We start from the raw sequence: 27,923 nt of genomic DNA on the forward strand, positions 1-27,923 counted from the left end.
ACTCTATCACAAGCTTTCTGCTTAAGCATTTAGTGAATTGCTTAGTCCATTCTTCAGTTAGCCCTGTTAGAAAGCTTGTTTGTGTCTGTTCAATGGAGACTGCGGGATGCTTAGGAGACCAGAAAGGAACTACAACCACAATTCTTAAAAGGTAACATCCAGTATTAGACACAGAGGCAATCTACTATATGGGGCATCTGAGTTGCACGTCAACCAGCCCTACAACTGCTACAGTTTGCAGTACAGCATTTTGAGAGGCTTATTTGCTAGTTCTGATTTTCCTTAATGTTCTTCTCCATAAATCTCAGGGATCATAACTGACATTTTTTTTTCCTTATCAAGCAATTTGAAATCATAGCCTTGTTAAATAAGGTAAGTTATCCTCGCACAACATGTGCAGCTTTTCCTTCCTCTGTTAATACTGCGTATTGCTGTTTGTCTCTTAATAAAATATAATTGTTTCTTAATATATAGCATTAATCATTTTAATTTGGATAATGGGTTTTGAGGTGAGGGTGGCAGTTGCATTATGGAGAGAGCAGAAGGGATTTGAGGATTAATTATGTCAATGTCTGGAAGTAGTAAAACTTTCAGAAACCTCTTGGGAATTTTTTTTAATCATCCAAGATACTTCATCAAGCTGTTTAGGCAGCATTTATAGGTTAATAATAATTTTAAAAGTTGTTTAATAACAATTTAATTTTCCCCAAATATTAGCTATTTACTTTAAGAAGAAATAATAAGCCATTTTGGGGAGAGAGTGCAAGCAGCAGACAGATTTAAAATTAAAATCAGACCTTAAAAAGTGGTTTGCAACTGAAGAGTTTTTCTGCTGTGATCAAAGGAATAAACTATCTTTGTTCCCCAGCAAAAATTATGGTTCCCCAGCAAAAAAATTGGTCTTGCCAAAATTTTGAAGAGCATATAAAATAGAGATTTTTAACATTAGGCTGACTTACTGTTGTAACTGTTTAAGATTTTCCTTCATAGAATCCATTATAGAATTTTTCTGTTTATGCTCATTAATAATCCAAAAGGAATGAATAGGAAGGCAATTAACAGAAATTAAGAAAATTAACATAGGTTAGCCAAAATCATCAAAGATAAACTGCAGAGTGGCCTAATAAGAGTAAGTAATTGGGAGTCATGATAATAAAGCTGCACTGAGCAAGTGCAGCATGGTGCCTCATGGGAGGCATTCATTAGAAATTCTGAATGCCAGTAAAAAAATCGAAAAAGACTTGGATATATTTCAGAAAAGCATGTTTTAATAATGTGCAGTTGTGTTCTAAGGTGAAAAGTGACATTTTAGAATGAATAGAAAACATAACTGATGTGTATGATGCCATACGGATCAAAGGTACAGCTTCTTATTTTTTACAATTTGTTTTATTTTTTACGCCAAGTTCTGATAGTTGTGTTGTATCTTTATAATTAGTCATTAAATCATTTCTAGATCAGGCAAGATTTTAAATATTAGGAAATTTGAGTAAGTGATAATGAAAGCTTATTACAGTGAGATACAAAGTTCTAAGTGATACTGAAGTGATTGAAGAGGCTCCTGTTTATAAGTCTTTCTGATATGTAGAGACTTTGAAATTAGAAGGGTTTTACAACTGATCTCATCAACACAATTTTTGTGTTAAGTAGAAATTTAGTTAATTTTTTTAGTTGCTTGTACTATTTAATGACGTAATTGGTTAATAAAACATACCTGAATTGAACTAGACTGCAGGCATTTCATGAAGCAGTTCACTTAAATACAGAAGTAAGCACAGTAAAGGTGGAGTTCAGTTGCCTCTAAGAAAAGCAGTGATGGTGCTGTTGTTTCATGATCTGTTGTATTCATTTCGTATTTAAGCATTGTTGAGCAAACCTATACCACAGCAGAATTTGTGAGTCAAGCTATTGACATCAATGAACCAATTGGAAATCTTAAGAAACTGCTGGAACCCAGACTGCAGTGTTCCTTGGACGCGCATGAAATCTGTCTGCAAGATATCCAGGTAAATCGAAAGATTGTGGAAAATTGCTTTCAAGGATTTACACTCTTTTGAGCAGCGCCTTACATCCTTAGACCCTTTCTTCCATTTGTGGAATTCATGCTTCATTTGGTATATAAATTACAATTAAGAGTATAATTGTGTCAGCTTCATCATCTTCTGACTGTTTAATATGCACACACTAACTCAATACAAATAAAACTGGAAGACTTAGTGGATCATGTGAGATCAAAGGGGCTACCCTCTTGGGGAAGGTGTAGCAGAGAATGGAGAGGGAACTCAAGCACAGAAAGACCCCTCCAAGTGAAAGAGTATCATTGTATTTCAGGAGCACGAGGGCAACAAGAGCACTATTTAAGTAAAAGCTCTTAAGGTAGCTCATATCATTTGTTGCTGTCTGAACTTCTGGGACTCTAATGTTGCTTTGAATCTCTGAACAAAGAAAGCTTGTTTTTTGTAGTTTTCAGGTGCATAGATAGAAAAACATTACACAAGAAACTTTCCATAATAATATGTTCTTGGCAGTTGAAAGCCTAAAGTAGGTGGTTACTGTACTATTCCCTGACTGATGCATAATTTCAGTATAATGTACTATCTTGTGATAATTCATTTAAAGCTTTAATAGAGCTGCCATAGATAGAAGCTTAGTAACCTTCTCTTTTGTCCTACTGTTCTTACTGATCCTTCACAGTTCTCTGGAGTATCAGAAAAATCTGTGGTATATTTAGTACAACTTTGAGATTTTCATGATTTGGATAGTAGTGAAAAAGTTTTAAAGTTCTTAAGGGGGAACAACCTGATTTGTAGTAAATTTTGACATAGTGAAACCTGGGAAATTACTTTCCTGTTTCTAGATCTTTGTCTTATCATTCTGATTTTTTTTTTTGTATTGCATAGCAATCCATTATAAATATTTTGAAAATGAGTAGTATTGCAGTAAACTCTCAAAATATTTTGCATTTAACAAGGCAAAAAGGATGGTATTTTAGATCCTAGATTTTTCCAAATACCCTCCCCTCCACCCCCCCAAAAAAAAAAGACTTTTAAATTATGGATAAGCGGGTTGTTGTGGTCTTGTTAAAGCTTTCTTGGTATTGCTTTTGGAGTTTTCTCGTAGACTGTTCAGATTGTGGTAGAATGTCACTTTCATTAGAAACAAATACAGTGGAGTTCTGGAGAAATATGTGTGTACATGTCAGTAACTTGCTGATGGAAAAGGAAGACAGCTAAGTTTTATTTAAGTGAGCTAAATTAATAATTAGACTTTTTCAACATGTTTTTTTTTTTTTTAAAAAAAAAAAAGAGAGAGATTCCTTACCATGCCCATCCTTCCATAGTTTTATCAAGGTTAAAAATGGTGAAAGGTAGTCTTACAGAATTAAAAAGACCGAGTTTGGTAGGCTGAAGAAATGATTTCTGGTAGAAGTTGAAGTTTTTGACATTATTCCGTGTATCCTCTGGACATCAGACAGCAAGATCCTAGTAATTCCCAGTTATTTCTGTGTAGTGGCTGCCAATGAGATGTCATTTTAAATTGTATAATATAAAGAAGAATATAAGCACTATTTTTTTCTTACATATCTGAGTAAAATATATATATATATTTTATCTGAGTAGAATAAATTGAATGATGTAATTACACTAAGGTTTTGGGGCAAAAGGGAAGAACCTTATGCAATGACAGAAAACAACTCCAAGACCACATCAGAAAGACATTAATTTAAATTGCTGTTTTGCTGCCTGTGTAGCAAGATACAAGATTTCAGAGGAAATCTGATTCTAAAGGAAAAGCCAGTTGAGTTGATTATCTTTGATCAGCATGTGCTGGAAGGACTGCAGCAATAATATTGCTGGTTTCCCCCAAAGGAGTTTTTTTGTTTACTCCCCCACCCCGCCTCTGCCAGACTCTATACAGTCACCATCACATACTAAACAGTTCAACTATTTTACTTTGTGTTCAGCCAGGTGTTGTATTTGCAGTTAGTCACACATTTTTGGCCTTTCCAGAAACAACAGGAAGAATGCTACTTTTAAAATGAGAATATTTATTAAGATGTTAAAAACTGAGAAAAAGAACTGTAGAAGTTTACCAACTCAGAATACTTTCAGATGTTTCTTTAGTAATAAGATTAAAAAATGACCCTGTAAGTGAAACACCATCTTAATCAGAACAGGATGACAAATTTCAAATTCTGTTGAGGTTCTTGTTGGGTACTATGTCTACTTAATAAAAATACTTGCACCTTTCTTTAGAAAAATCCACTGCGGACAGTAAGTATTTTTAAAGTTCAAAGGAAAGTGTTTATTGTAACTGTGAGACTAATGCATGTTTGTTTGTTTGTTTTTTTGTTTTGTTTTGTTCTGCTTTTATCCAGCTGGATCCAGATCGCAGTCTTTTTGATCAAGGAGTAAAAACAGATGGAACAGTACAACTCAGTGTGCAAGTAATATCTAGGCAAGGTAAGTAGTTAACTTTCTCTGTTTTAGAGACAAAGTAATATTGCTGGAGTGCTTATGATCAGAATCAATCTTCTACTCTTTCTAGTGACAGTACTGAAAAAATAACTGAACCGTCACATAGATTCAGGATACCTTTTCCATTGTATACCGTGGTTATGTGTAGTAGTAATTAAAATAAATATGATGTACTGATGCTGCCTAAATGTCTTTTTCTCTTATAATAAGTTCGTATCAATTTCACATCAAAGAAAAAGTATAGAGAGAGAGTCAAATAGTGGTAGTTACCTAGAGTATGAGGCTTTCATGAAGGGTGAGGAGTTGGTCATGTCAGACCAAGCATATAAGCAGGCAAATGATTTTATCTAGCTATGTGTCGGCCATGTCTTAATGAGGAGTGTGAGCTTGTGTACTTCCTGAAGAATTAGCTTACGAGGGTACGTGCACCTACCTGAAAATTGGTATGAAAGGCTGGGTTCACCATCTGTTACCTGATGAGACAGATGAGATGTCTCATCAGGATGATGAGAATTTGGACTAAACCATTGTGACAGATGAGTGTTAACCAGGTGGGTATGTATTTGTTGATACATAGTCTTTGTTTGTTTGTGGTGTCAGGCACACTGGGATTTTATCTTGTTGAATCCTCAACAATTGGTAGCTCTATTTGTTGCTTTGTGCCCTGTTCTTCTTAGCCCCTTCCATATACCTGTGTGAAAGAACTGCAGCCACTCACTGAGAAACTGTATATTGGACTCTGGAAACAGCTATAAGCTAATGTTTGTTATATTTTAAAATCGACAGTGGAAACAAGTTCCTTTTGGAGTAGGATATCTTTGATTTTCTGTTTTAAGTCATGTCAGCTAAGCAGATTAGCCAAATTTAGGGAGTACATCTGGTTTTCTTGTGGTTTCATCACAGATTAGACTAAAGAAAGCCTTTGTTTTGTTAACAGTTTTCAGTAGGACTGAGGATTTACATTTAATACTGTCAAGTGACAAGTGCTAGGCTGAATTCTAAATCCCTCATATGTAACTGCTCTTAATTCATGCCCAGTAGCTTATAATGTGCAGTGCTCAGACTTCCATTTTCAGAAGGATGCAGGTGATGATAAGGATCTTTCAATAATATCCTCCATTTTTCTCCTATGTTTTCAGTATTTTTAATGTAAAACTGAGGTGCATGACCAGATAGACCAAAGAGCCCTTTTTTTTCCTTTTCTCTCTTGAAAATAAACATCTAAATATTAAATGCTTTTGTATAACTTCAGAACAATCCTCATTGTTAGTTTTCATGCCTTGATACTTAACACTTAAGCAGATCATAAGAAAAGTGACTGTTCAATTTAAGTAAAGTGTAGCCAGGCAGTAGATCACAAAACAAATGGCATACTTTCTTTCTTGTAGTGATCTGCATTGTTACTGTGACTGCAATGTCTCATTAAAAGGGGACGTTTGTGGTGGTGTTTAGAATGTGGAGCCATAGGAATAAAACAGCTTCTTATGCCAGCCCGTCCTTTCCTTTTCTGTTCTATGGATGAAGCATCTGAAAGATTCTTGATTTCTCCCAAATTGACCCCACCCCAATTGTCTTACAGAATTGAGCAAACAATGATCGGTGATGGTAATAATGATGTGCACTGGATTCTTTTATTTCCTGAGAGGCAATCTGTTATGTCAGTTGAAGTGTTGTATCAAATTTTGATTAGCTGTCTATAAATATAGAGGAATAAACAGCTGGAGTATGGTTCAGTGTAGTTATAGTGTTTTATCTGAAAGTATCATAATGGAAGTTATGACAGATTAAGTATCAGCACAAAAGTCAACAGATTGCAATATATTTAGTAGGTGGGCTTTGCCACTATTGCTTAATGTTTTAAGGGTTGGGTGTGTGTGTGTGTGTGTGTTTTTTCCCTACAAACTTCCTTTGCTTGCTTCATTAGAAAGGCATTCTGTTGCTCCATTTTAGCTTAACTCTACCTTGGTTTGAAGATTAGAGGTGTATGTTTGTCTTGCCACTGACAACACTTGTTTTGAGTGCAGCCTGGTTCTACACTGCTCTCAAATAAGTCTCTTGCAAGTATGATCTGAGTTGCATGGTATGTCAAAGAATTTGGAAGAAGCTTTAATTTTGAAGACTTTTGTAGCAAGTGTTTTGGTCTTTTTTATTCAGACACAAGTTATATCAGTAAGAAAGGCAGGATAAATCCTTCAGATATAACCATTAAAATTTTGTCATCCTTAAACTGTAAGGGTTCCTGAAGACAGGAATTTTGATGCTAGATTAGATTTTGGTAGTCTGGTAGATTTAGTCAAATATTTAGTTTGTGTACTTTCTTTACTGTAGATAGTGTCGCTTAGTTGCTAAAAATGAGCAATGGATATGAGGAGACACTGCCAAGAAGTTGAGGCTAGCTAACTGGTTGAGGTTTGTTCTTTTCAATGAACATCACTATCTATGTGGCTTCCAGCTAAAGTTGTCTGAAGTTTGATGGGTTTTTTTGAGATGTAGTTAAAATTTGTTTCTGACCCTATTTTTAGTTGCTTGCTTTGATCTTTTTCTTTCTTTAAAAAAACAGGGTTGATAAACTTCTCAAGTTGTAACTCTTGATGCTGAGTACATGGCTTAAGCTGAAGTCTCTTTTGGAAGAACTTCACCCAACAATATCTCCTGTGAAAGAAGCTGAATAACTATTTTTTGTACTGCAGTAATTTTGAATGACTGTTTCATGAAAAAACATTCTATTGCATTCGTGATAAAAGACAATTGTGATAGAAGAATTGTATGTCAGCCAAAAGAGCTGCAAAACAACACTGCTTTGCAAGAAATATTGTATGGGCAACATTATAATTCTGTTAAACTTATTTTTAACTTTTTAATTTCCCGTGACTGAGAACAGTGGAGGAAGATCTGACTGGCAGTCTGTCACCTGATTAAGGAGGTAGAAGAAACAGTTTCTTCAGTAGATTAGAGACAAGGCTTGAATGGAAGTACTTACCACACTGTGCAGATGAATTATAGGAGATGGAAGTACAGTTTCAAAGAGCTGGAATGAGAGCAGAGAACAAGGATCTCTGTCCGTCATTGGTTTAAGCAGTAGGAGGGGAGAGAATGCTGAATTATGTAGGTGTCCAGTATGGTTTTACTTCCTCTTTCTTGTTTGGGTGGGTGGTATATAAACTGGTAGTTTTGCTAGCCTGGCTTTCAAGACATTCAAAAATAAAACAAACTTAATTTTGTCAAGAAAGTGTTTGTAAATGCAAGTATCTGTAGTTGCTTTGTCTATGTTGAACTCAGTTTTATCAGAGTATGTTAGACACTGCCAGAGCATTATTGCAGGGTTAACATGTCCCTGAACAGATGCAGTTCTACTTTGCTTTTTGAATGCTTGATTAAGGCAAGAGCTTAGTATCAGCAGTTTTTGCTTAGAATTTCTGAGCTTATGTGGATAACTACAGAGATTTCAGGAATAAGCAGTGGTGAACAGGCTGGAGAGTTGGGCAGAGAGGAACCTCCTGAGGTACAACAAGGGCAAGTGCAGAGTCCTGCACTTAGGGAGGAGTAACTCCATGCAGCAGTACAGGTTGGAGGTTTACCTTCTGGAGACCAGCTCTTCAGAGAAAGACCTGGGAGTGCTGGTGGATGACAAGTTGACCGTGAGCCAGCAATGTGCCCTTGTGGCCAGGAAGGCCAATGGTCTCCTGGGGTGCATTAGGAAGAGTGTTGCCAGCAGGTGCAGGGAGGTGATCCTGCCCCTCTACTCAGCCCCGGTGAGGCCTCATCTCGAGGACTGTGTCCAGTTCTGGTCTCCCCAGTCCAAGAGAGACATGGAGCTACCAGAGAGAGTCCAGCGTAGGGCTATGAAGGTGATCCGAGGGCTGGAGCACCTGCCCTATGAGGTACGGCTTCGAGAGCTGGGCCTGTTTAGCCTGGGGAAGAGAAGCCTGAAGGGGGGATCTTATCAATGTGTACAAGTACCTGAAGGGAGGGTGTCAAGGGGACGGGGACAAACTCTTTTCGGTTGTCCCATGTGACAGGACAAGAGGCAACGGGCAGAAATTGAAGCACAGGCAGTTCCGCCTGAGCGTGAGGGTGAATTTCTTCCCTGTGAGAGTGACGGAGCCCTGGCACAGGTTGCCCAGAGAGGTTGTGGAGTCTCCTTTTCTGGAGATCTTCAAGGCCTGCCTGGATGCAACCCTGTCTAACATGCTGTAGGTGACCCTGCTTGAGCAGGGAGGTTGGACTAGATGATCTCCAGAGGTCCCTTCCAACCTTACTCATTCTGTGATTTTTTTTTTCCCCTCTGCTCTCAGCCACAGAGTTTTTTATTTGAATTCTATTACATCAACATTTGATCAGAGTAGCTCCAATGTTTGCAGTCTGGTAGTCAAAATTAGATCTAGGTCTGTATACGATGATTTAAAATGACAAATTTCTTTTATATTTTGTTAAAGCAGTAAATAGGAAATCTCAGGGGTCTCATACTTGAGTATCACTCCAGGGTAGACTGTTTAGAATATGGAGCTATATTTTAAATGCACTTTAAATGGGTTTCTTTAAAGAAGAAACAGGATTTTTGAGCAGAGATTATTGCACTTTTAAAGTTAGGGTTGTACAGGGGCAACACTACAAGTTTCTCATATACTTAAGGAACCTTTACTTATCTTAAACTATTTCTACTGCTTGGAAAAGATGCTGAATTGGCAACCCTACAGACACAAAACCTATTTGGCCACATGACAGCAGGTTGATTGTAAATATTTTCCAGAATATGACAGAGCCATGGAAATACGTGTAAAAGACCAAAATAAGGAATATCTGGTTTGCCCATTGTATTATGACTGACAAACTGGATGTTCATTTGCTATGCTGCTGCATTATCTATAGTTTGCTGTAGAAAGCACATTTTCATTCCTTCCTTTCAGCCAGCACAATTTCTGTCCTACATCAGGTGATTTTATCAGTTATATGCACATTACCAGTGGAAAGCATCCACTTATTCCATTCTGTTAATCATGTCAGCTTTTATCTCTTTAGTTTGTTGTTCCCTTAAATATCTTTGCAATTTTTCCATGCGTAGCAAAATTTTGAAGTCGTCATTTTATCCTCTTCTCCAAGTTCTATTACGAGATCTACAAATGTGAGGCCTGTTGAATGCTTTCACCTGAGCAGGACTAAGTAGGCAGTGAGGTGGAGCTATTTAGTTATGATGCTGAATGTTTTTTACCACTTCTACTTACCCCTTACCCCTTATCTCTTTTTTTTCTTTTTTTTCTTTTTTTTTTTCTTTCCTCCATGATTCTAGCTAAGATTGACAAGCTTACCTAGCTTATTCCCCTTTTTTGGGGGTAGAAACAGAATTTTTATTTGTGTAGTCCACAAAGAATCAGTGTATGATCTGGAGCCTGGATGTTAATGTAATACCAAAAAAAAAAAGTTCGGATCTTTCTATGTATTTCATTATCAACAAACAAAGCTCTACATTATTCTTCAGTTTGGTTTTGTTTCCTAAAATGTTGAGTTTCCAACAAATTTTAATAAGAATTAAAGCTAATTGGAAGATCAAAAATGGCACTCTTGTTGCTTTTGATTTCTTTAGTTAGTTTTGATAATGTTGTAATTACAAGTATGATATTGTGCTAGACAGATCTAATATTAATATTAAATGCAACCAAGTGAATAGAGTCTGCCTCTGCTTGTCTATATTTCTTGTTTGGGAAGGTTAAATGGGAGTACAGTGACAAAATTTGGACTATTATGCTTCAAATATTATTTGGAGAACTTCTGTCTTTCTGAATTAAATAGTCAAGAGTAGGATGGGTTCCAGATGTGCTCTGTGTGTGTATGTGTTTGTTTGGTTTTTGTTTTTGTTTAGCTCCAGTGATTTTTTTTTTTTTTTTTTTTTTTTTTTTTTTTGAGTTCTTTATTTTCTCTTTAAATAGAATTCATCCAGAAGACTTCACTGTGTGTCACTGTGGAGAATAGTCTTTTTACTGGAAAGTGTAGCATTTCTGTTCAGCATTTGCCTTGCATCTTCAGGAAATTTCTGATCAAGGAAAAAAATAAACCTTTTATTGAATCGGAATGTCTACAATCACTAAGTATTTCTTAAGTAACATTTGTGACAAGAATGAAACACTAAACAATAGCTGTAACAGCAAAATAGTGGTTTTACCACCAGTGTTGTAGTACCAGAGTTGTTTTTCCTTTTTTGCCCCATGTGTCTTGCAAGTTTGTGTAGAAAGCTGCAGGCTGAATAAACTGTACTTACTATCTTTGTACTGTTCTCTTTGTTATTTTTGTCAAGCTGAATTCATTAAAATCAATAGGAGTTCTTGTCTGAAAAAGACTTTATTAGTTCTTATGGAAGTGCTACTTCTTTTTTTCCTCCTAAACTGGGAATAGATTGTGTTTTTTAGCTTTTATAACAGTATCACCTCCAGAACCAATCTTGTTGTGTTAAGCTTTAATATAGATTAGACAGCTGGGGTGTGAAGTATCTTACGGCACAAGATCAAACTGAAATTGTTCTGGTTGTGCAATGTCCTGCGAATCTTGCCAAACAAATGTCTAGCCCTAGTCAAGGTTTTCAAAGTCATATTGAATTTCAAGAATTCTACAGATTTTTGCAGAATAGTAGAGGTTGGAAGACAACTCTGAGGATTGCCTTGTCCAGTCCCTCTGCTCAAGCAGTGTCAACCACAGCATGTTGCTCAGGACTCTGCCTACTTGAGTTTTGAGTGTTTCCAAAGATAAAGATTCCCTTCAAGGATTTTCCCAGAAGTGTTGAAGGAAGGTGCAGATATATTTGACAGAGATCTAATGAAGTACAGTTGTTCTTGGTATTACGATGGAAATAAGCAACCTGTATGCCACAAAAGTGGAAAGAAATTATTTCTATTTAGTATATTATGACATTTGAGTTGGGGAGGGAGCAGTGAGGAGGTATCTGTCACAGGACTGGAAAAATCTAAGTGTTGTCAGATTTGGTGAGGTACGAGTAGGGCAAAATGCCACCTTAGAAGACCACAGAGATGGCAATGCTACTAATGCTTTATATCACTATTGAATGCTTTCTTCATTACTGCACAATATAGACATATGCAGCAGAGTTGGAAGATGTCTTAAGTGACTGACATCAAACCACAAAATAAAGAGCTGATAAAGCTAAATTAAAATCAATCTAAAGTGTACTCTATTAAATACACTGCCTCATGCAGGACATTTTGAACAACAATGTGAACTTGTGTATGTAGGCTCCAGAGAAAGTGGAGAAACATCGTAAAGATTGAAACTTAACACCTGTTAGTTGGAGAAGAGAAGCAAGTACTTCTCTTTTTCTCCTGATACACACCATTTCCTTTCTAAAGAACAAGTGTTTTGTTCAACATAGGGATGTACAGAGCATCTTGTTCAAAATCGATAAGTGAAAAGGATCACCTATCTAGAATATGAAGCTAGAACATTGGGGAAGGAAAGAAGGGACATCGTGGTGTTCACTTGTAGAGTATGTACTTGAAAGTAGGTACTTTAGAAATTTGAACACTTACAGAAATTAGATGGCATTTCTTTTGTGTCATGCTTCTTTCCTAAGTTTACTAATGCTTTCTAATCGGCAAGTTTTAAAACAATATTTATCTATTATATTTGCATTGTTACCTTTAACTTTTATGTTTGTTCTTCCTACATCTAGGGATAGAGCCCAAATTAAACATCCTTGAGATTGTAAAGCCTGTGGAGACTGTGGAAGTAGTGATTGATCCAGATGCTCATCATGCTGAGGCTGAAGCTCACCTTGTTGAAGAAGCTCAAGTGATAACCTTGGATGGAACAAAACATATAACAACAATTTCCGACGAGACCTCTGAACAAGTGACACGATGGGCTGCAGCTTTGGAAGGCTATCGAAAGGAGCAAGAGCGCCTTGGAATTCCCTATGGTACTTACTACATTATTCTGTGTGTGTGTGTTTGTGTGTGTACATGTGTGTATGGGGAGGGGAATGCTCTTTTTTGTTCGGAAGTTTGCATTTTTTAATAAATGAGCATTACTTAACATTGATTAGATAATTATAACTACTCTGGTATCTCAGAGAAGGCTTCTTATGGTTTGCAGATATTTCTGTAAAAAAGCAGGCTAGAGAGAGATAGAATCAATGTTTCTAATAGTTTTACTAAAATAGTGCTGTTTGTTCCACAACTTCCTGTAATTGGAGTTTTTAGAAATCATTTTTCTTATTCCTCTCTTTTAAAAATGTGTATGTTATTGGTAAAACTCTCCAAATATAGATATGAATTTGAAAAGTACTCAGGACTTGGAAGGAATTTAACCTAAAGATGCAGCGACGAACTATTTGGTAGGCTGCAGGAAGTTGAGCACGTTGTAAAACTGGATTTTGCATGGAGAGCAAAATGGCTTGAACACAGTGGAAAAACATGATTCAGAATCGATTGTAAAGATACCTGTATCTTTACCTGAAGATACGTATCACTTATCTGGATGTAAAGTAAACCGTAACCACTTTTGAACTAGTGTTGTTGCCACTGAACAGGTTACTAATTTCTTGTTATCAAAAGAAGTCTTTTAAGTGCATGTTCAAGATAGATCTAAAACTGCAGTTACAGCTCAATATTGAATTCAGGAACTTACACAACTGAGTTGCTTTTTGTGAATCTCTGAAATATATTGTCAAGATATGTCCAGCACGTGAAGCTGTGCTACGTTTTGCCGAACTGGAGTATGTTTGGCAAAGGGGGTACTTGAAAGTGATTTAAAAAATGCCAGTGAAGTCACAGGACACGTAATAGGTTAAAAAATGTTGCCAAATTATTTTTGATAATTAAAGCAATGGCTTTTTATTGCTTTTTGATCTCTGGGCAAGCGTTTCCAAAATAGCTTTTGTCATGTCTATTAATAAAGAATGTGATGCAGAATGCTTTTAGGGATGTCATATATGCATTATCAAAAGTCCATGAAATCTGTCTGCATGCTCTCCCATTAATACAAGGAGAAATTTGTTTAAGACCACAATGTTATGGCGTTAATTAATGTGAATAAATTTTACTAAATTTGCTGCCTGACTTTAAAAAGAACAGAAAACTCACCTAGTTGTGGCTTTAGAGGTTTACTGTTTTGTGTCATGGGAATGCAGTTCCCCTAGGAAAATCATTCTAGTGATTCTAGACAAACCGTAATCTTCATTTGATATCAGAAAAATGTGTTGGACTGTCTGTCTGTCCATAGCATGCACTTGAGTTGAAATGAGGCACTACTAAGTTGTATACTGTGATGCAGTCAGAAGTTCCTGAAAATATAAAATGCTCTTAAAACTTTTGTGTAGTCCTCAAAAAATTAGGTTGTTTTTTTTTTTTTTTTTTTTAACAATTATAAACATTTTGGAGCTACTGGAGAGAGTTCAGTGTAGGGCTGCGAAGATGATCCGAGGGCTGGAGCATCTGCCCTATGAGGAACGGCTGCGTGAGCTGGGCCTCTTCAGCCTGGGGAAGAGAAGACTGAGGGGGGGATCTTATCAATGTGTACAAGTACCTGAAAGGAGGGTGTGAAGGGGACAGGGACAAACTCTTTTCAGTTGCCCCATGTGACAGGACAAGAGGCAATGGGCAGAAACTGAAGCACAGGAAGTTCCGCCTGAGCGTGAGGGTGAATTTCTTCCCTGTGAGAGTGACGGAGCACTGGCACAGGTTGCCCCGAGGGTTGTGGAGTCTCCTTCCCTGGAGATATTCAAGGCCCACCTGGATGCAACCCTGTCTAACATGCTGTAGGTGACCCTGCTTGAGCAGGGAGGTTGGACTAGATGATCTCCAGAGGTCCCTTCCAACCTTACTGATTCTATGAAACATGTATTTTTTAAAAAAAGGTAAAGAGAGGTCACTTTCTTTTAGAGTTTTTTAGTCAGGATATGTAGCATTTTCTGAAATTACTAACAATTTTATCAACCTTGAATTCAAAAAGTAGTGTATGCTGATATTAAAAGTCAAGTCTCATCAAAAAATTGCCACCAAAGAAGGTAGTACCTTAGTGTCTTCCTCTTTACATTTCTGCAGGTCTCCTCTTTTGCTGTAAATCCAATTTTTTTTAACAAGGTCTTTAAATGTTGAGACTTTCCCTTTGTTGTGTGTTTTTGGTGGTTTGTAGCAGGTTTGTACAAATTTTCATCTGTCAAAGGCATTTCTGCTAATGGAATTTATAAATTTGGTACCATTGCAAAGATCCCTAGGAAGAATGTGACTATTAATTAATACGAGAAACAAAGCCAAGAAAGGGATCAGTAGAAAGCACAGAAACTGTGGGGCTGGTGAGGGATAATAACGATTTGTGTTCTTCTGTAGATCATGTTCTGTCAAAAAAAGCAGGTTAGCAGATCTTTGGTGAAAATTCACTGCAGTTCATGTTAAGTTTTTTTTAAAGACCAAAACCCTTTGGATCTGTCTTTTCTCAAAGGATTAGACTGGATAGCTTTAGATAATAGTGATGAAAAATGATACAATGTTATCTTTCTTTATTAGGCAAAGTGGAAATTGTGGCTCCTAGATAGTGTTTATAGATCTAGAAAGTTTTGCTTTCTTTGCTGCTTGAAATAAAAACATATCAAGGTGACATCTGTTTGAGATATCTTAATTTAAAATTTAATTGTTTTGCTCCTGTTATTTTTATCCTTTTGACAATGAAAATATATATCCCTACTTTAGTTTCCTTTTCCAGTTCTGACTCGTTGACATGTCTTAATATATTGCATATGACATTAACAATGTTGTGAAGATGATGCTTAGATTTACTCATCTTCTTTTCAGCTTGTTCTTAGAACATGGATTGAAACTCAGATTTATGTTAAGATATCTTGAGTTGGCAAATCATTTATTTCACATATCTAGACTTGATTATTTGTTACCCATTCTGTGTGCTCATCTATTATGTGACTTATGCTTTTATATATTTTGTACTGGCACTTAAATGTTGTGCATGATATATTCTCTTAAAGTGTCAAAAAAGCATCTTTAAATTTGATGTTTTATTGTTTGATTTAAGGATAGATGGGTAGTGGGTCTTATGTAATTTTAATGGCTTATTAAATATAGTCTTGATAGATATTGTATATTACGTTTACTGTTGTTTTTATATGTTGTGCAAATCTCTTAAATGGGCTTTTTAAATTGTTTAGAAGCTGGGATAACATACATGAGTTTAGAATTTAGTATTTCACCATAATCACATGATGGTCAACATATTTGAGAAAGAAGAATGTGGTGTGTGAGAGAAACCTTATTTTGAAACTAAAGACCTATGGAAAAAGAAAAATAACAGTATTTGTGTTTTGAGAAACTCGGTGCATCATTCTGATGCAAAAGCTTTTGCTGAAGAAAATTTCTTTTTTTTGTCTTTTTCTTTTGCCCATCAAAGCACACCAATCCATCAGCATTTTAAGAGGAGTCAACTTTCCACCCACTCAGATTTGCTCTTGATAACTACAGCTATCCTTCATGTTCATTACTTTAATTTTAAATAGAAATTATTGCATAATTGAAATACCAGTGGACTTTGACTGAACACCAGTGGACTTTGACTGAACACCAATACTGACTGGTCTAGAAGCAGGCTGTTTTGTAAGAAAAATAATAATAATAAAAATAAATAAAACTTAAAGAAGTGAGAAAGTTATATAAAAGAACAAGTTCTAGGCTAAGCTTGTTTGAATTCAGTGAGGTGATAGCTGCTTGCATTTAGTTCTCGTTGCCAGTTATAGTAAGGAATAGTTACATATCTTCAACGAGGAAGACCTCTCATAGCATGTAATAGATATATTGGCATTTCTTCTTTCTCTTTCCCTAGATCCTGTACAGTGGTCAACAGACCAGGTGCTTCACTGGGTGGTGTGGGTGATGAAGGAGTTCAGCATGACTGACATAGACCTCAACGCACTCAGCATTCCTGGGCGGGAGCTCTGTAGCCTCAATCAAGAAGACTTCTTCCAGCGAGTCCCACGGGGAGAAATTCTTTGGAGCCATTTGGAGCTTCTTCGAAAGTGTATGGGAATTTCTTCTGTGACTGACTTTTACTTACTTCTCCCCCACACACACCTTTTCTTCTTTGTAAAGAAGACAGATGGTGAACAGTTGTTTTTCCTCCACTTCATATTGGCAGTAAAAGTGAGGGCACTGAATACGGGAGATACTAGTGAGAATTAGTGAGAATATTAAACATTGTTTGCCTATCCTTCATCAAACTTCGTAATTAATAGGGAGGAAACCGTGACTTATGATTCATTGTTTGTTTCTAATAAAGCTTCTTTGTGCATCTTCTGATCTTGACAATTTTTAATTAAATATTGATTTTGAGTTTTTTAATGTACACCTCTGTCTCAACAGATGTGAATAGTATTAAGCATGTATAATGAAATCCTTAGACTGTGCATAGCACAGCTGATGAGTAAGTAATGCATTGTATGTACATTAATATGCTTATGGATCTGCCATGCTTGGATATAGATAGGCTAAAAACAACTAGCATTTTGAGTCTTGGTCTTAATTTATGTTATATCTCTAAAGATTTTAGAGGATGAAGGATTGAAAAGATACCTTGGAATTCACCATCAGCATATCTATTTATTTCTAAAAGTTGAATGGCAAACATTAAATATCTTTACCCATAAGATCATGGGCTGTGCATGTCATTTGCAAATAGTTATCAAATTTTGGCTTCTTTTAACTTTCTCTGAAATACAGAGGTTTTTGACCTTCAGTTGACTTGAAGTTTATGGGTTGAGTAAAAATGTAACCATTTTTCTTTTAATTTTCAGATGTATTGGCTAGCCAGGAACACTCTGGAGAAATAGCAACTGTTACTATTGATCAGCGTGAGTAATTTGTTGATTTACATAATTAACTGTTAGTGGAATCCTTGGTTTCAGCACTCTGACGATACAAGATTTAGAGTAACAGTAGAGAGAAGAATTTTCTTTTGTGGGGAGAAGTGCATTTTAAGCTTTAAAGTAAAACTTTGGGTTTATTTTGTTGCTGGCTGAAAGTACTACTGAACTACATAAGTTTGCAGTTTTTATTTTGGATTATAGGTATTCCACTCTGCTTTGTAATTGTGGTGAAAAGTATTAGTCTGAAGTTATGTTCTGTATTGTGTGTGTATTATGCAAAAGATTTCTAGGATATGTATCTGACACCTTGAAAGAGTTTTTTATGTTGCATTTGCATTAATGAATACCTATATTAAAATGTTTTGATTTTTAGAAGAAAATCTTTTCAAAAATTGAAAGAGGAGCTGAAAGAGAGGACTGATGCAAGAGAAAATTACATGAAATATTAATTTTCAAGTTACTTGAAACTCATTCTTCTAGTTGCCATACAGTATCATCTATTAGTGAAATGAAACTAAGTTGTAAACAGTTTATGCACGGTATAGGTAGGCCATGTGTTGCATCCTTGGTATGTGTCTAGTTACAGACATTTAGAGTGTGGTCTTGGCATCCTCTTACACCATTGTAGAAATATATGTAGAACGATACTTCATTGCTGCTTGAATAGCAGGCTTGGAGGGTTGTAACTACAGAAAAAAACCTGCATTAGGGCAGATTGTATGGGAACAGCTTGAAGATGAAAATATAGGCATGAGACTTCCTGTACAGAAATGTATAATACTCATGATAATAGACAGAAGTTAAAGCCTTACCTATAATTTAGCATCTCTCTTACTACTCTAAAACCACTATTTCCACTTTAAGAGGTAAAATGTCTTTAAGTTATTCTTAGCATGATGACTTATTAATACTGCATGTCTCTTTTTAGCAAAGAAAAAAACTAGCTCCTAGATTTATGATAATACAAATAATAAATAATATATGCCTATGCATCTGATTTTTCTCTGCCAGCAATTTATAATTGATGTTTTGCAATGTTTTCTGCTTTACAGCTGTGCAAATTATTCCAGCATCTGTACAGCCTGCTACCCCAACCACCATTAAAGTAATAAACAGCAGTGCAAAGGCAGCTAAAGTACAGAGAGCTCCAAGGATCTCTGGGGAAGATAGAAGTTCCCCTGGGAATAGAACAGGTATTGTGTTCATTATTTAAAAATGCAAAAGTGGTAGGCACTTACTTAACTTGAATTACAGATTTGCAGGACACATCTGTCACTTTGGATATGATGATTGTAGGAAAAACCCATGTGATACAGAGTGCATCTACAAAGTATAGCACTGGCACATGCAAACCTGGCAGGGTGGTTAGCTCACGTAAGCACTACACTAAGGTGGTCCCACAACTTTTGAGTCCTACTGATTTGGAGCATGTAGAGCTACCCTAAGTGCTATACAGCAGATGAGATGTAAAAAAAATTATCTATCTTTTCCTATCATTAAGCAGTCTGTCCCCCAAAGCTACTCTACAGCATTACTCAAGCTTATAACATCTTGCCACTTTTGTTTGCAAAAAGCAGAGGAAGTCAATCCTAGCCTAGTCCACTACTGGCCCTGTTTGGCTCGCTTTCCCACCCTCCTTTTTCTTTTCCTGTTCGCAACATCAGAATTTAGCAAGTTTCAGATTCCTGTTGTTAAATTAATGCATCTTCTGGAAAACAGCACACTAAATCTGCAAGTTATTTTCAGAATTCTTGTTATTCATATATGCTCTTCGATTCATTAATAACTTATCGCATTGCTTTCTTGCTGTCATTTCCGCTCAGGTTTTCTCCACTATTGTGAATTGTTCTGCTAAATTCCTTCCTCTCCTTCTACCCCCTTCTCCGCATTTTTTTTTTTTTTTTTGTCCGCCATCCTCCTTCCCCCCACATCATCAGGAATTTAGGAATTTAATTTTAGATACTCAAATAAAAAAGAAATTATAGTGATATGGAAGTTTTTATGTTGGCTGAAGCTGAGTTTTTTGATGTTTCTAGTATTTCAAGTAGAAACTCAGAGTAAAATATTTTAAACAAAAATTTCTATTACATGTATGTATATCTGAAGAGGAATAATTAGTTCTCACAAAATCTGTTCCCTTTCAGGGATGATCATGTGTCTAAATGACTATGTTTCACTTTTATATAAAATTTCTTCTTAAATTCTAGAATGTACATATACGAAATCTTAATTTACTGTATTCTTCTGTTTCTTTTTGAATTGTTAATATTTATTAACTTGGATAAAATTTCTCTCCTGTAAAATAGGAGAAATGAAGAAAGTACAAGTTTTTCTTCTATGAGCACATTCCGTGCTGATTCATCTTAATGTGGTGGCTGAAAACTTTTAACCATGATGGGAACATAAAAAGGACTGCTTAAAATGGTTATCATTATTCCTATTTCAACAGGAAACAATGGCCAGATCCAATTATGGCAGTTTTTATTAGAACTTCTTACTGACAAAGATGCTCGGGACTGTATTTCTTGGGTTGGTGATGAAGGAGAGTTTAAATTGAATCAACCTGAACTGGTTGCCCAAAAATGGGGACAGCGCAAAAACAAACCCACCATGAACTATGAGAAACTTAGCCGGGCTCTGCGGTAAGAAACCTTAGAAACTGATCATTTATGAAGTGTTCTGCTTCAACTTAATTGACTGTTTTATTTCTGACTGTCATAAAACTTTCATGCTCTTTGATAAAGGGATGAATAGTTCTCTGAAGCTTTTTCCATCAAATCTCAATAGCATTAGGAATAAGGCTTATTAAAAAAAAAAAAAAAAAAAGTGGGGAAATAATGACTATTTGAAAATATGTTTTCTTAAGTTTAATGAATTGTGACATGGTTGTTAACTTGTGTAGTTCCTTTTCCTGATTTTTTTTTTTTTTTTGGAATATCTTTAGCATTTATATTTTCAACAATGTGTCAAACAGTATTCATTAATTCTGAAAGAAACAAATGTGTAAATACTCTGATTTGTTAACTTTTATATTTTACAGTTTATGTATGTACCTATAGCTTATGTATAAAGAACACATTCTTCCATAATTATTTAATCATTAATAGTTTTTTATATGTACCATTTTTTTCTATACATAACAAAATTTTTTCTGACTTTAGACATAATTCATTCCAGTAGTCTTACAGTACAGATGTTAAGTTCAAAAATAAAGTTGATAGATAAATGTCAGCCAGTGTTGCGATTCCCGTATTATGAACTTCTATGTCTGAACAAGTTGAAATGGTTCTTAATCTTAATTCCATCATGATTTTGTGTTCAACGTTGATAAATGGATAAAAGGAACTTCTGCTGTTACATATGCCCAGGAATGCCTATAGATGTGCAAATAGAATCATAGGATTGGTAAGGTTGGAAGAGACCTCTGGAGATCATCTAGTCCAATCTTCAAACAAGTGGCCTGTACAGGGATTGAACCCGTGAGCGTTGTTAGCACCACGCTCTAACCAACTAAGCTAAACCTAAATAGATAATGTGCCTGGGGAACAAAATGCAAATACCTGAATTGTAGACTACTTTTTCTGATTATTTTGGCCTCTGGAAGCATTTGGAAATTCTTCCAAGTTCTGTGAAATCATTCAGAGATTGAACATTCTTTTTCTTATTATGATATGGTTAAATCTATTTATTTTGGTGATTAGTTTGGAAGACAGGTTTGTAGTGCCTAATGCTGCAAGTATTTAAGCAACTTTAAAACTCTCTTTATATGAGTTAAGTTGCACATCAGTTTAATTCTGAGATTTAAGATTTAGTTTTAGTGTTTCTGTTTTTGCTTAAATTGCTTTCTAGAAGAAAGTAAGCTCTATTCATCTAACATTGTTTAAAACTATAGATTTCTCTTTCAGTATAACTTGATTAGAAACTAAGTTAAAGTTACTGTGCATGGGCTTTTTTCAGTCTTTTAAGGAGGACTTAACATATATATGCATCATGCTGAATGCAGTGCTCTCACTTGGAAAGACTGAAGCCTATAAAACCAAGAAAGGCGTAGACTCGGTAAAAAATGACTGCTCACCATCTCATACACAAGATGTAAGAACTTGGGGCATTAAAAGAAACTAGCCAGTGGTAGGTTCAGGGGGGCAAACAAAAAGATACTGTTAAACTGTGCAGCTTCTTGAGACAGTGTTGTGGGCGCTGAATGTATTTTTATGAGTTTTAGATAAGAGTGGACAAAGACATTAGTAACATAATGTAGACATAAAGGAAAACGACTCCTTTGATGGATATGAAATACAGAAAGGTGCATCATCTGGAAGTTTGAGCTACACGTCTTTGGAAGCAAAGAAGAGTATTGTTGGAGACAGGATACTGTTTAGCGTCCTTAGTCTGGCCTTGTATGGCTGTTCTTACATACTTAATATTCATATATTAAGTTAGAGTGTTATTCCCTTCCACGGGATTACAGAGGCACTCTAGTGGGAAGGTCCACCAGGAAGTCTTCAGCCCAACCTCCTGCCTAAGGCAGGTCCCGCTCTGGGACCATAGCAGGCTGCTCAGGGTTGTATCCAGCTGGGTCTTGAAAATTCCAAGGACTGAGCCTGCATAATCTTGCTTGGCAACTTGCCACTGCCTGCCTGCCCTCATGGAAAAATGTTTTTACCTATATCTTACCTGAACCTCTCTCATTTCAGTTTGCATGTTGTTTCTTGTCTTCTTGCTGTGTACCAACCTGGAGAGCCTGGCTCTTGATGACTTCCCCAGAGCTACTGGGAGAGCAGCTGTTAAGCTTCCATGCAGCTGTCTTTCCTCCAGGCTGAATAAGCCCTGTCCTCTCTGCTGAACCCACCTTCAGCTTATCTGTATCTGTCTTGTACTGGGGGAGCCAAAAATGGAGACAGTATTGTAGATGTGCTCTAATGAGCACATCTGTAATCCCTTCCCTCCATCTCCTGGCTCTGCTCTTGTGCACGCACAGCCCAGGACACTACTGGCTGTTTTTGCTGCCACGGCTGCTGCTGACTCGTGGTCAGCTTGCTGTAGACCTGGACCCTAGGGCCTTTCCAGCAGAGCAGCTCCCCAGGCAGCCAGTTCCCAGCCTGTATTGTTGCAATACCATTCAAACACTTTCAACATGTTTTACTGAATCTCTGCAGTTGTATACTGAAGGTATATGTGCAAAATTTCTGGAACATCAAAATAATATACATGATTTTGTAATGTTCTCTTGTTTTTTGTCAACAAACTATGCAGAAGATCTCAAAAGCAGCTGAAGAACTGAGGAATAACATGCTTATCACTGGGATATTAAACAGATGTCTGCATAGTAATTTGCATAAATCACTATTGGAGAAGTTTTGCATTTATATTTTAGTTGCAGAATCACAGAAATAACATTCTTCAAAGTTGCCATTTTGGCAGCTGTATCAATATTGGCATATTTTCTGACACTTGAGTGTGTGAGGGGGATATTTAATGCTGCTTGCTACTACCAAGATAAACAATGTTGTCAGCCTAAACTTTTATTAAAACAAAAATGGTAGTTTAAATGTTTTTTTTTACTAATGTTTTGAAATTGCTGTGTTAATTTTTGATTAATTTAGAAGATAATGTTGATATTATTGAGAAAGATGCTAGATTTTTCTGCCCAGCTGTAGGAAAGTAGGCAGTTTGAAGCTCCATATAGTACTTGATAAGTACAGGGCAGGATTTTTTTTTCTCAAAAAAAAAAAAAAAAAAAAAAAAAAAAGGAGGAGAGTTCTAGTAACCAAGAATTTCTAAATTCAAGTGGCTATTTCTTTTTATTTTTCTGTATTTGTGTTTTTGCATAAGCAGTAATCAGAACTGCATTCAGCACAGTATTTTTAGAAATTACTCTCTAGTCATATTTACTTGCTTCCTTCTCAAGTAGTTCCAGCATGCTATAGGGGAATCTTCCACAATTTTGACCATTTGCATAAATGCAGACTGCTGTCTTGTGGCACTTGACACATACTATGGCCACATTTTACAAAGCCTGACTTTCAACAGATGCTTAGAATTCACCCAGGTCAGTTTAGCTCACAGTTCCCCAATTTTACTGTGTATAGTCCTCTTACACATTCAGATTTCAATTCAAATTTCTGCCCAGTGTTCCTATGCTTAAGCATTCTCTAAGCGGTACTGTATTTCCCACACAAATGATGCATCAATACATTGCTCCTCTCTTCCCAGTCTGCCCAGTCCTGCAAGGCTATACTTCAAGGCTGAACATAAATTATCATCCAGCCCTCCAGATTATAGTGTTAATCTAACCTGTTGTAACTAAATATGTGCTTCACTAGGAGGCTGAATGTGTGGGCACGATACAGCAACAGGTCCTGCAGCTGGTCACTTATCTTAAGGCAGGTAACAAGAAGGTGCTTTGGAAATAGGGTTGTCAGAGAGAATCGTGGTGTGGAAGTGGGTAGCAGCTAATAGCAAGCGTAATGGCATGGAGAGAAGAACATGGAGAACAGTCAAGGGAGACATGGCTGTTAGTGTAGGAGGAGAAAAAGACCGTAAGAGGAAGCTTTCATGACTAGGGCACCCAGGAGAAAGGAGACAGGGCAGCTTTGATAGACTGACTAGGTTTTCTTCACCCAATGGAAAGCTATTTTGACAGTTCTTGTACTCCATAATAGATCTCTGTGTCTTTCTTGAGGACAGCATTAACCAGCAGGCTTGTCAAAAATTTCTCTATGTAGTCTCTCATCCATCCTTCCTTTAGTCCCACCTACTGCTTAGTTCCTGACTCCCAAAAGTAAGAAATTCAGAGAGTACGGTATTTTCTGAATTCAAAGTGTCTTAAGAAATTTGTTGGGTTCTTATTTATGTATTTTCCACTAGAGCTAGGAAACAAAAGCTAATCTTTTATTTAACCTAACTTTGAATGAGAAACCTCTTTGCTTTACAAACATGTCATTTAGAGGATTGACTTTCAGTCAAGAAGTCTGGGCTGTCTCATATGTATTTGGAAGGTGATTTTCTTTTTTCAAATTTATCACAAACTTACTAAAATTGTCAAGTCCAAGTTATGACCATCTTAGGTTTTCTTAATGAGAAATGTAACGTACATTTTACTAGTGCCTGCAGTGAGACAAGAACAATAAAACTATAAAATGCCAACTTCTTTCATTCTTATTAGTATTACCTAAGGATTTACGATGTCTCTGAAATACAGTAGGTCATATAGACTATATCTTTACTGCATCTCTGTTCAGTGTGATAACTCTTCTGCAACATAATATAAAAAGAATTCATAAGTAAAGTCACTTTTAGTTGTAAATAAAAGCAAAAGTCTAGTTTTGCCAGTATGTGAAGCACACAAAAGACAAAGTAGAGCATGCTTTTACAGTTGTACTGTCTTTAGACCGATCGTTCCCTTCCTGTTGTTTACAGTAGCATAGAAAGCAATGTTAATTTTCAAACTGTTATCTACATGAATTTTTAATCTTTGGAAAAGCAGAGAGAAGAAATGACAATAACAAGGGGAAGACAACATTTTCTTTTCTTGTTTATATGAAATTACATGTGAACGTTGATGAGGAAAAGGTTGAGTTTTGGCCTTGGAGTATGTGACTGCATATGAAAGTCACAGATGCTGAAAACTTACATGGATATATATTTTCTTTTCATTTCACAGATATTACTATGATGGAGACATGATCTGCAAAGTGCAAGGCAAGAGGTTTGTGTACAAATTTGTCTGTGACCTGAAAACCCTCATCGGATACAGTGCAGCAGAGTTAAATCGGTTGGTCACGGAATGTGAGCAGAAGAAACTGGCCAAGATGCAGCTCCATGGCATTGCACAGCCGGTGACAGCAGTAGCATTAGCTACAGCATCCCTGCAAACAGAGAAAGATAATTAAGCACTAGGACCTGAAAGTTGGGAGCCTGAGGCCTTTCATATATAAGTGGAGCAGTTGCTGCTCTTACCTTTATCACAATTGGAAGCTTCTTTTCTTTCTTGACAGTACAGCGTGATGCATGATTTTCTACAAAGAACTGTGACTCCCATAAATTTGGATCTTTTAACAGCATATATTTCAGTATAGGTTAAGGGATTACCACAACTTCTGCAGCTTTGAGACTGGACTGCTATGGTATGCAGTCTGGAATTGGTGAGAAGGGCTGAACTGGTCAGGGTTCTGTGTCCATAGCTCTACAAAGTAATTTTTGCAGTGCTTTTAAGAAAAATGAAGTACCTACAGTAAGCAGGCTGATAAGTTGTCTGAATTTGATTCTTTCCACTCTTTTGTTCTCTGCTGAACTACCAAATGGAATTTGATGCTTTCGAAGTTAAACATGCTCATTATTCTCATCTAATCAAGCAGAGCTGAAAGAAAGATGCAGTAAGCATTATGAAGCATCAGGTTCCCAGAATAACTTATGTGTTTATAAGCAGCGGTAACTAAGACTAGACCAAACTGAAGATCAGTGCTGAAGAAGGAGATCCAGGTTTAAATCTGGCTTAGGTGAAAAGCCAATTATGAGTATTTCATTGTAATATGTAGATAATATGCATATATGAAGACAAGTACTTAACCTGTTTGGAAAGACTTCTTATTGCTAGCTATTTAGCAAAAAAAACAAAACAAAAAAAAAAAAAAAAAAAAAACCAGACAGAATCCACCCCACCCCACCATGAGTCAGGGTGATTTGAAAACTTGAAAAAATATCCTTCACCCAAAGAGTAGTTTATTTTGGTGGGATTTTTTTCTTAATTCTCTTTTCGTCAAGGTGCTTATACTTGTGGTAGTCAACCTTAGTAAATGAAGACTTAAGTTAGTCACAGTCACTAGTCTCTTCCTTTTTAAAAACAAAATGCAAATTGAAGATAATTTTACAGAAAACTTAAGTTTGACTTCCAAATTATTGTATAATCTGACATATTAAAATATGAAGATATGTAATTTTTATTTTAAATTAATTTCTTTCTGAACTTAAAATGATGTTTTTGAAGCCTTATAAACCAAACGCATGCTCCCAAGCCAAGTACAGTTTAAAGTCTGGGTGATTAATAGAAATACTTGGAATATATTCTGAATTGTGAGAAACTGGTATAGAGAGTACTTCAGGCAAACTTAGAGATGCAGTAAAAAACAGGCTGCAATTTTTGAGCTTCTGTACTGATGCCCATTAGACTATTTCTTTTGATGTCTGAAAACAGTGTTTCTGCTTTTACCCCTCCGTGTTCTTAAAACAGTATAAATACTATGACATTGTGCATATTTTCTAATTTTTATAAACAATATTTTTTTTAAAAGCCCTCTGGTAACACTTGACAGTTAAATGCAAGTGGATAAGGGAAAACCTTTTGTTCTATGAGAGACTGAGCTACTTCTAAAATGTAGATTGGAAGTGTTTGTACAGTGAGATTCTAAACATAAAATGTAATTATACTGAGTAGTGGGAGCGCTAGGCTGTTGATCTGAAAAGAAATCTTTGTAGTCAGAGGGCAGAGAAGATACAAGACTTATTTTAAAGATACTTTGAGGACAAAGCTGTTTGTTTTGAGGTGGGTGTTCATCTGCAGATAATTTTTGATTGACTAGAAATCTTGCATGTACTAATTACACCTTCTTGTGCTGGTTTCTTTCACTAACTCTTTAATACCATCTTAATTCTTGAGCTTTCAAAGCACTCTATTGGGCGTGCTCTCTTTCCCCCCCCCCCCCCACGATTAAAAAAAAAAAATCTTCAAAGTTTTGAGCAAAACATGTCAATGTGTCTGTCAGGTCAAGTATCAATCCCCTGTTGCTGTTAGAATAGTCTAATTCCACTAGTTGGCAAGTGTTTGAGATGACTTATACAAATAGATGCAGATTTACTTACTAGGAATAAAATGAAGCTGCTAGTTCAGTGGCGACAACTGTTTATGTAACACCACTCCATTACTAAACAGAAGTCCAAAACAAGTTACTAGATATATTTAACAGAGTTCATGAAAACCTTTTAGTTAAAATACAGTACTGAAAGAAGAAATCTTAAAATTCAGCTTTCTAAATCAAAATGTATTCTACTAGGATAAACTAACAGCAAAATTGACAGGTAGTATTGCTACTTCATTCCCTTGAATATTCCCTTTACATCATAAGCCCCCAAGGGGAGAGATTCAGTATCATGCTTTACTTGTGAATAGATTTGATGATTATTTTGAAACTTTTCAGTAGCTGTGATAGTCCTTTGGATTCTTTGTTGTGGGATTATATGCTTTTCCACCTCGTTCTCTTTAGTAACGAAAGAATCTTTCAAATGGTATAAAATTACTTTCGTGTCTTCTGCAGTTGAGGGAGAAGTCTGTGACTAACTTGATGTCTTCAATGAAATAAAATATGTAGAATATATTGTCAAGAGTTGTTCTGTTGCTGCCAGAAGGAAAACATAGAAAGAATATTCTCAATTTTTTTGTAAAACAGAAGGGTTTTTGCATACTTTTTACTCCTTAAATAAAGACACTTATACTCTGCTAATAATTATGTATTTCTTTTGTGGTTTGCATTTTTTTGGTAATTTTACATGAAACAATTATTTTCTATTTTTACTCTGATAAA

General features: G+C 36.1%; 1 protein-coding gene across 5 annotated transcripts in view; it reads left to right on the forward strand.

The window, feature by feature from the left end:
• GABPA (GA binding protein transcription factor subunit alpha) overlaps window positions 1–27,845 on the forward strand; it is a 33,382-nt gene extending 5,537 nt beyond the window's left edge. For 4 of the 5 annotated variants that reach the window (XM_062597954.1, XM_062597946.1, XM_062597939.1 and 1 more), the window contains exons 3-10: window positions 1,862–2,006; window positions 4,379–4,463; window positions 12,154–12,399; window positions 16,308–16,502; window positions 17,275–17,331; window positions 18,399–18,539; window positions 19,796–19,988; window positions 25,010–27,845. In XM_062597954.1, coding sequence (XP_062453938.1) covers window positions 1,862–2,006; window positions 4,379–4,463; window positions 12,154–12,399; window positions 16,308–16,502; window positions 17,275–17,331; window positions 18,399–18,539; window positions 19,796–19,988; window positions 25,010–25,238 — 1,291 coding nt within the window. In that variant the 3' untranslated portion in view covers window positions 25,239–27,845. Of the gene's footprint in view, window positions 1–1,861; window positions 2,007–4,378; window positions 4,464–12,153; window positions 12,400–16,307; window positions 16,503–17,274; window positions 17,332–18,398; window positions 18,540–19,652; window positions 19,759–19,795; window positions 19,989–25,009 lie in introns of those variants that run through there. The other variant, XM_062597971.1, reaches the window with a different exon arrangement.
• The last annotated feature ends 78 nt before the right edge of the window (window positions 27,846–27,923 follow it).

The sequence above is a fragment of the Rhea pennata genome, chromosome 1, assembly GCF_028389875.1.
Source record: "Rhea pennata isolate bPtePen1 chromosome 1, bPtePen1.pri, whole genome shotgun sequence".
Classification (NCBI taxonomy): domain Eukaryota; kingdom Metazoa; phylum Chordata; class Aves; order Rheiformes; family Rheidae; genus Rhea; species Rhea pennata.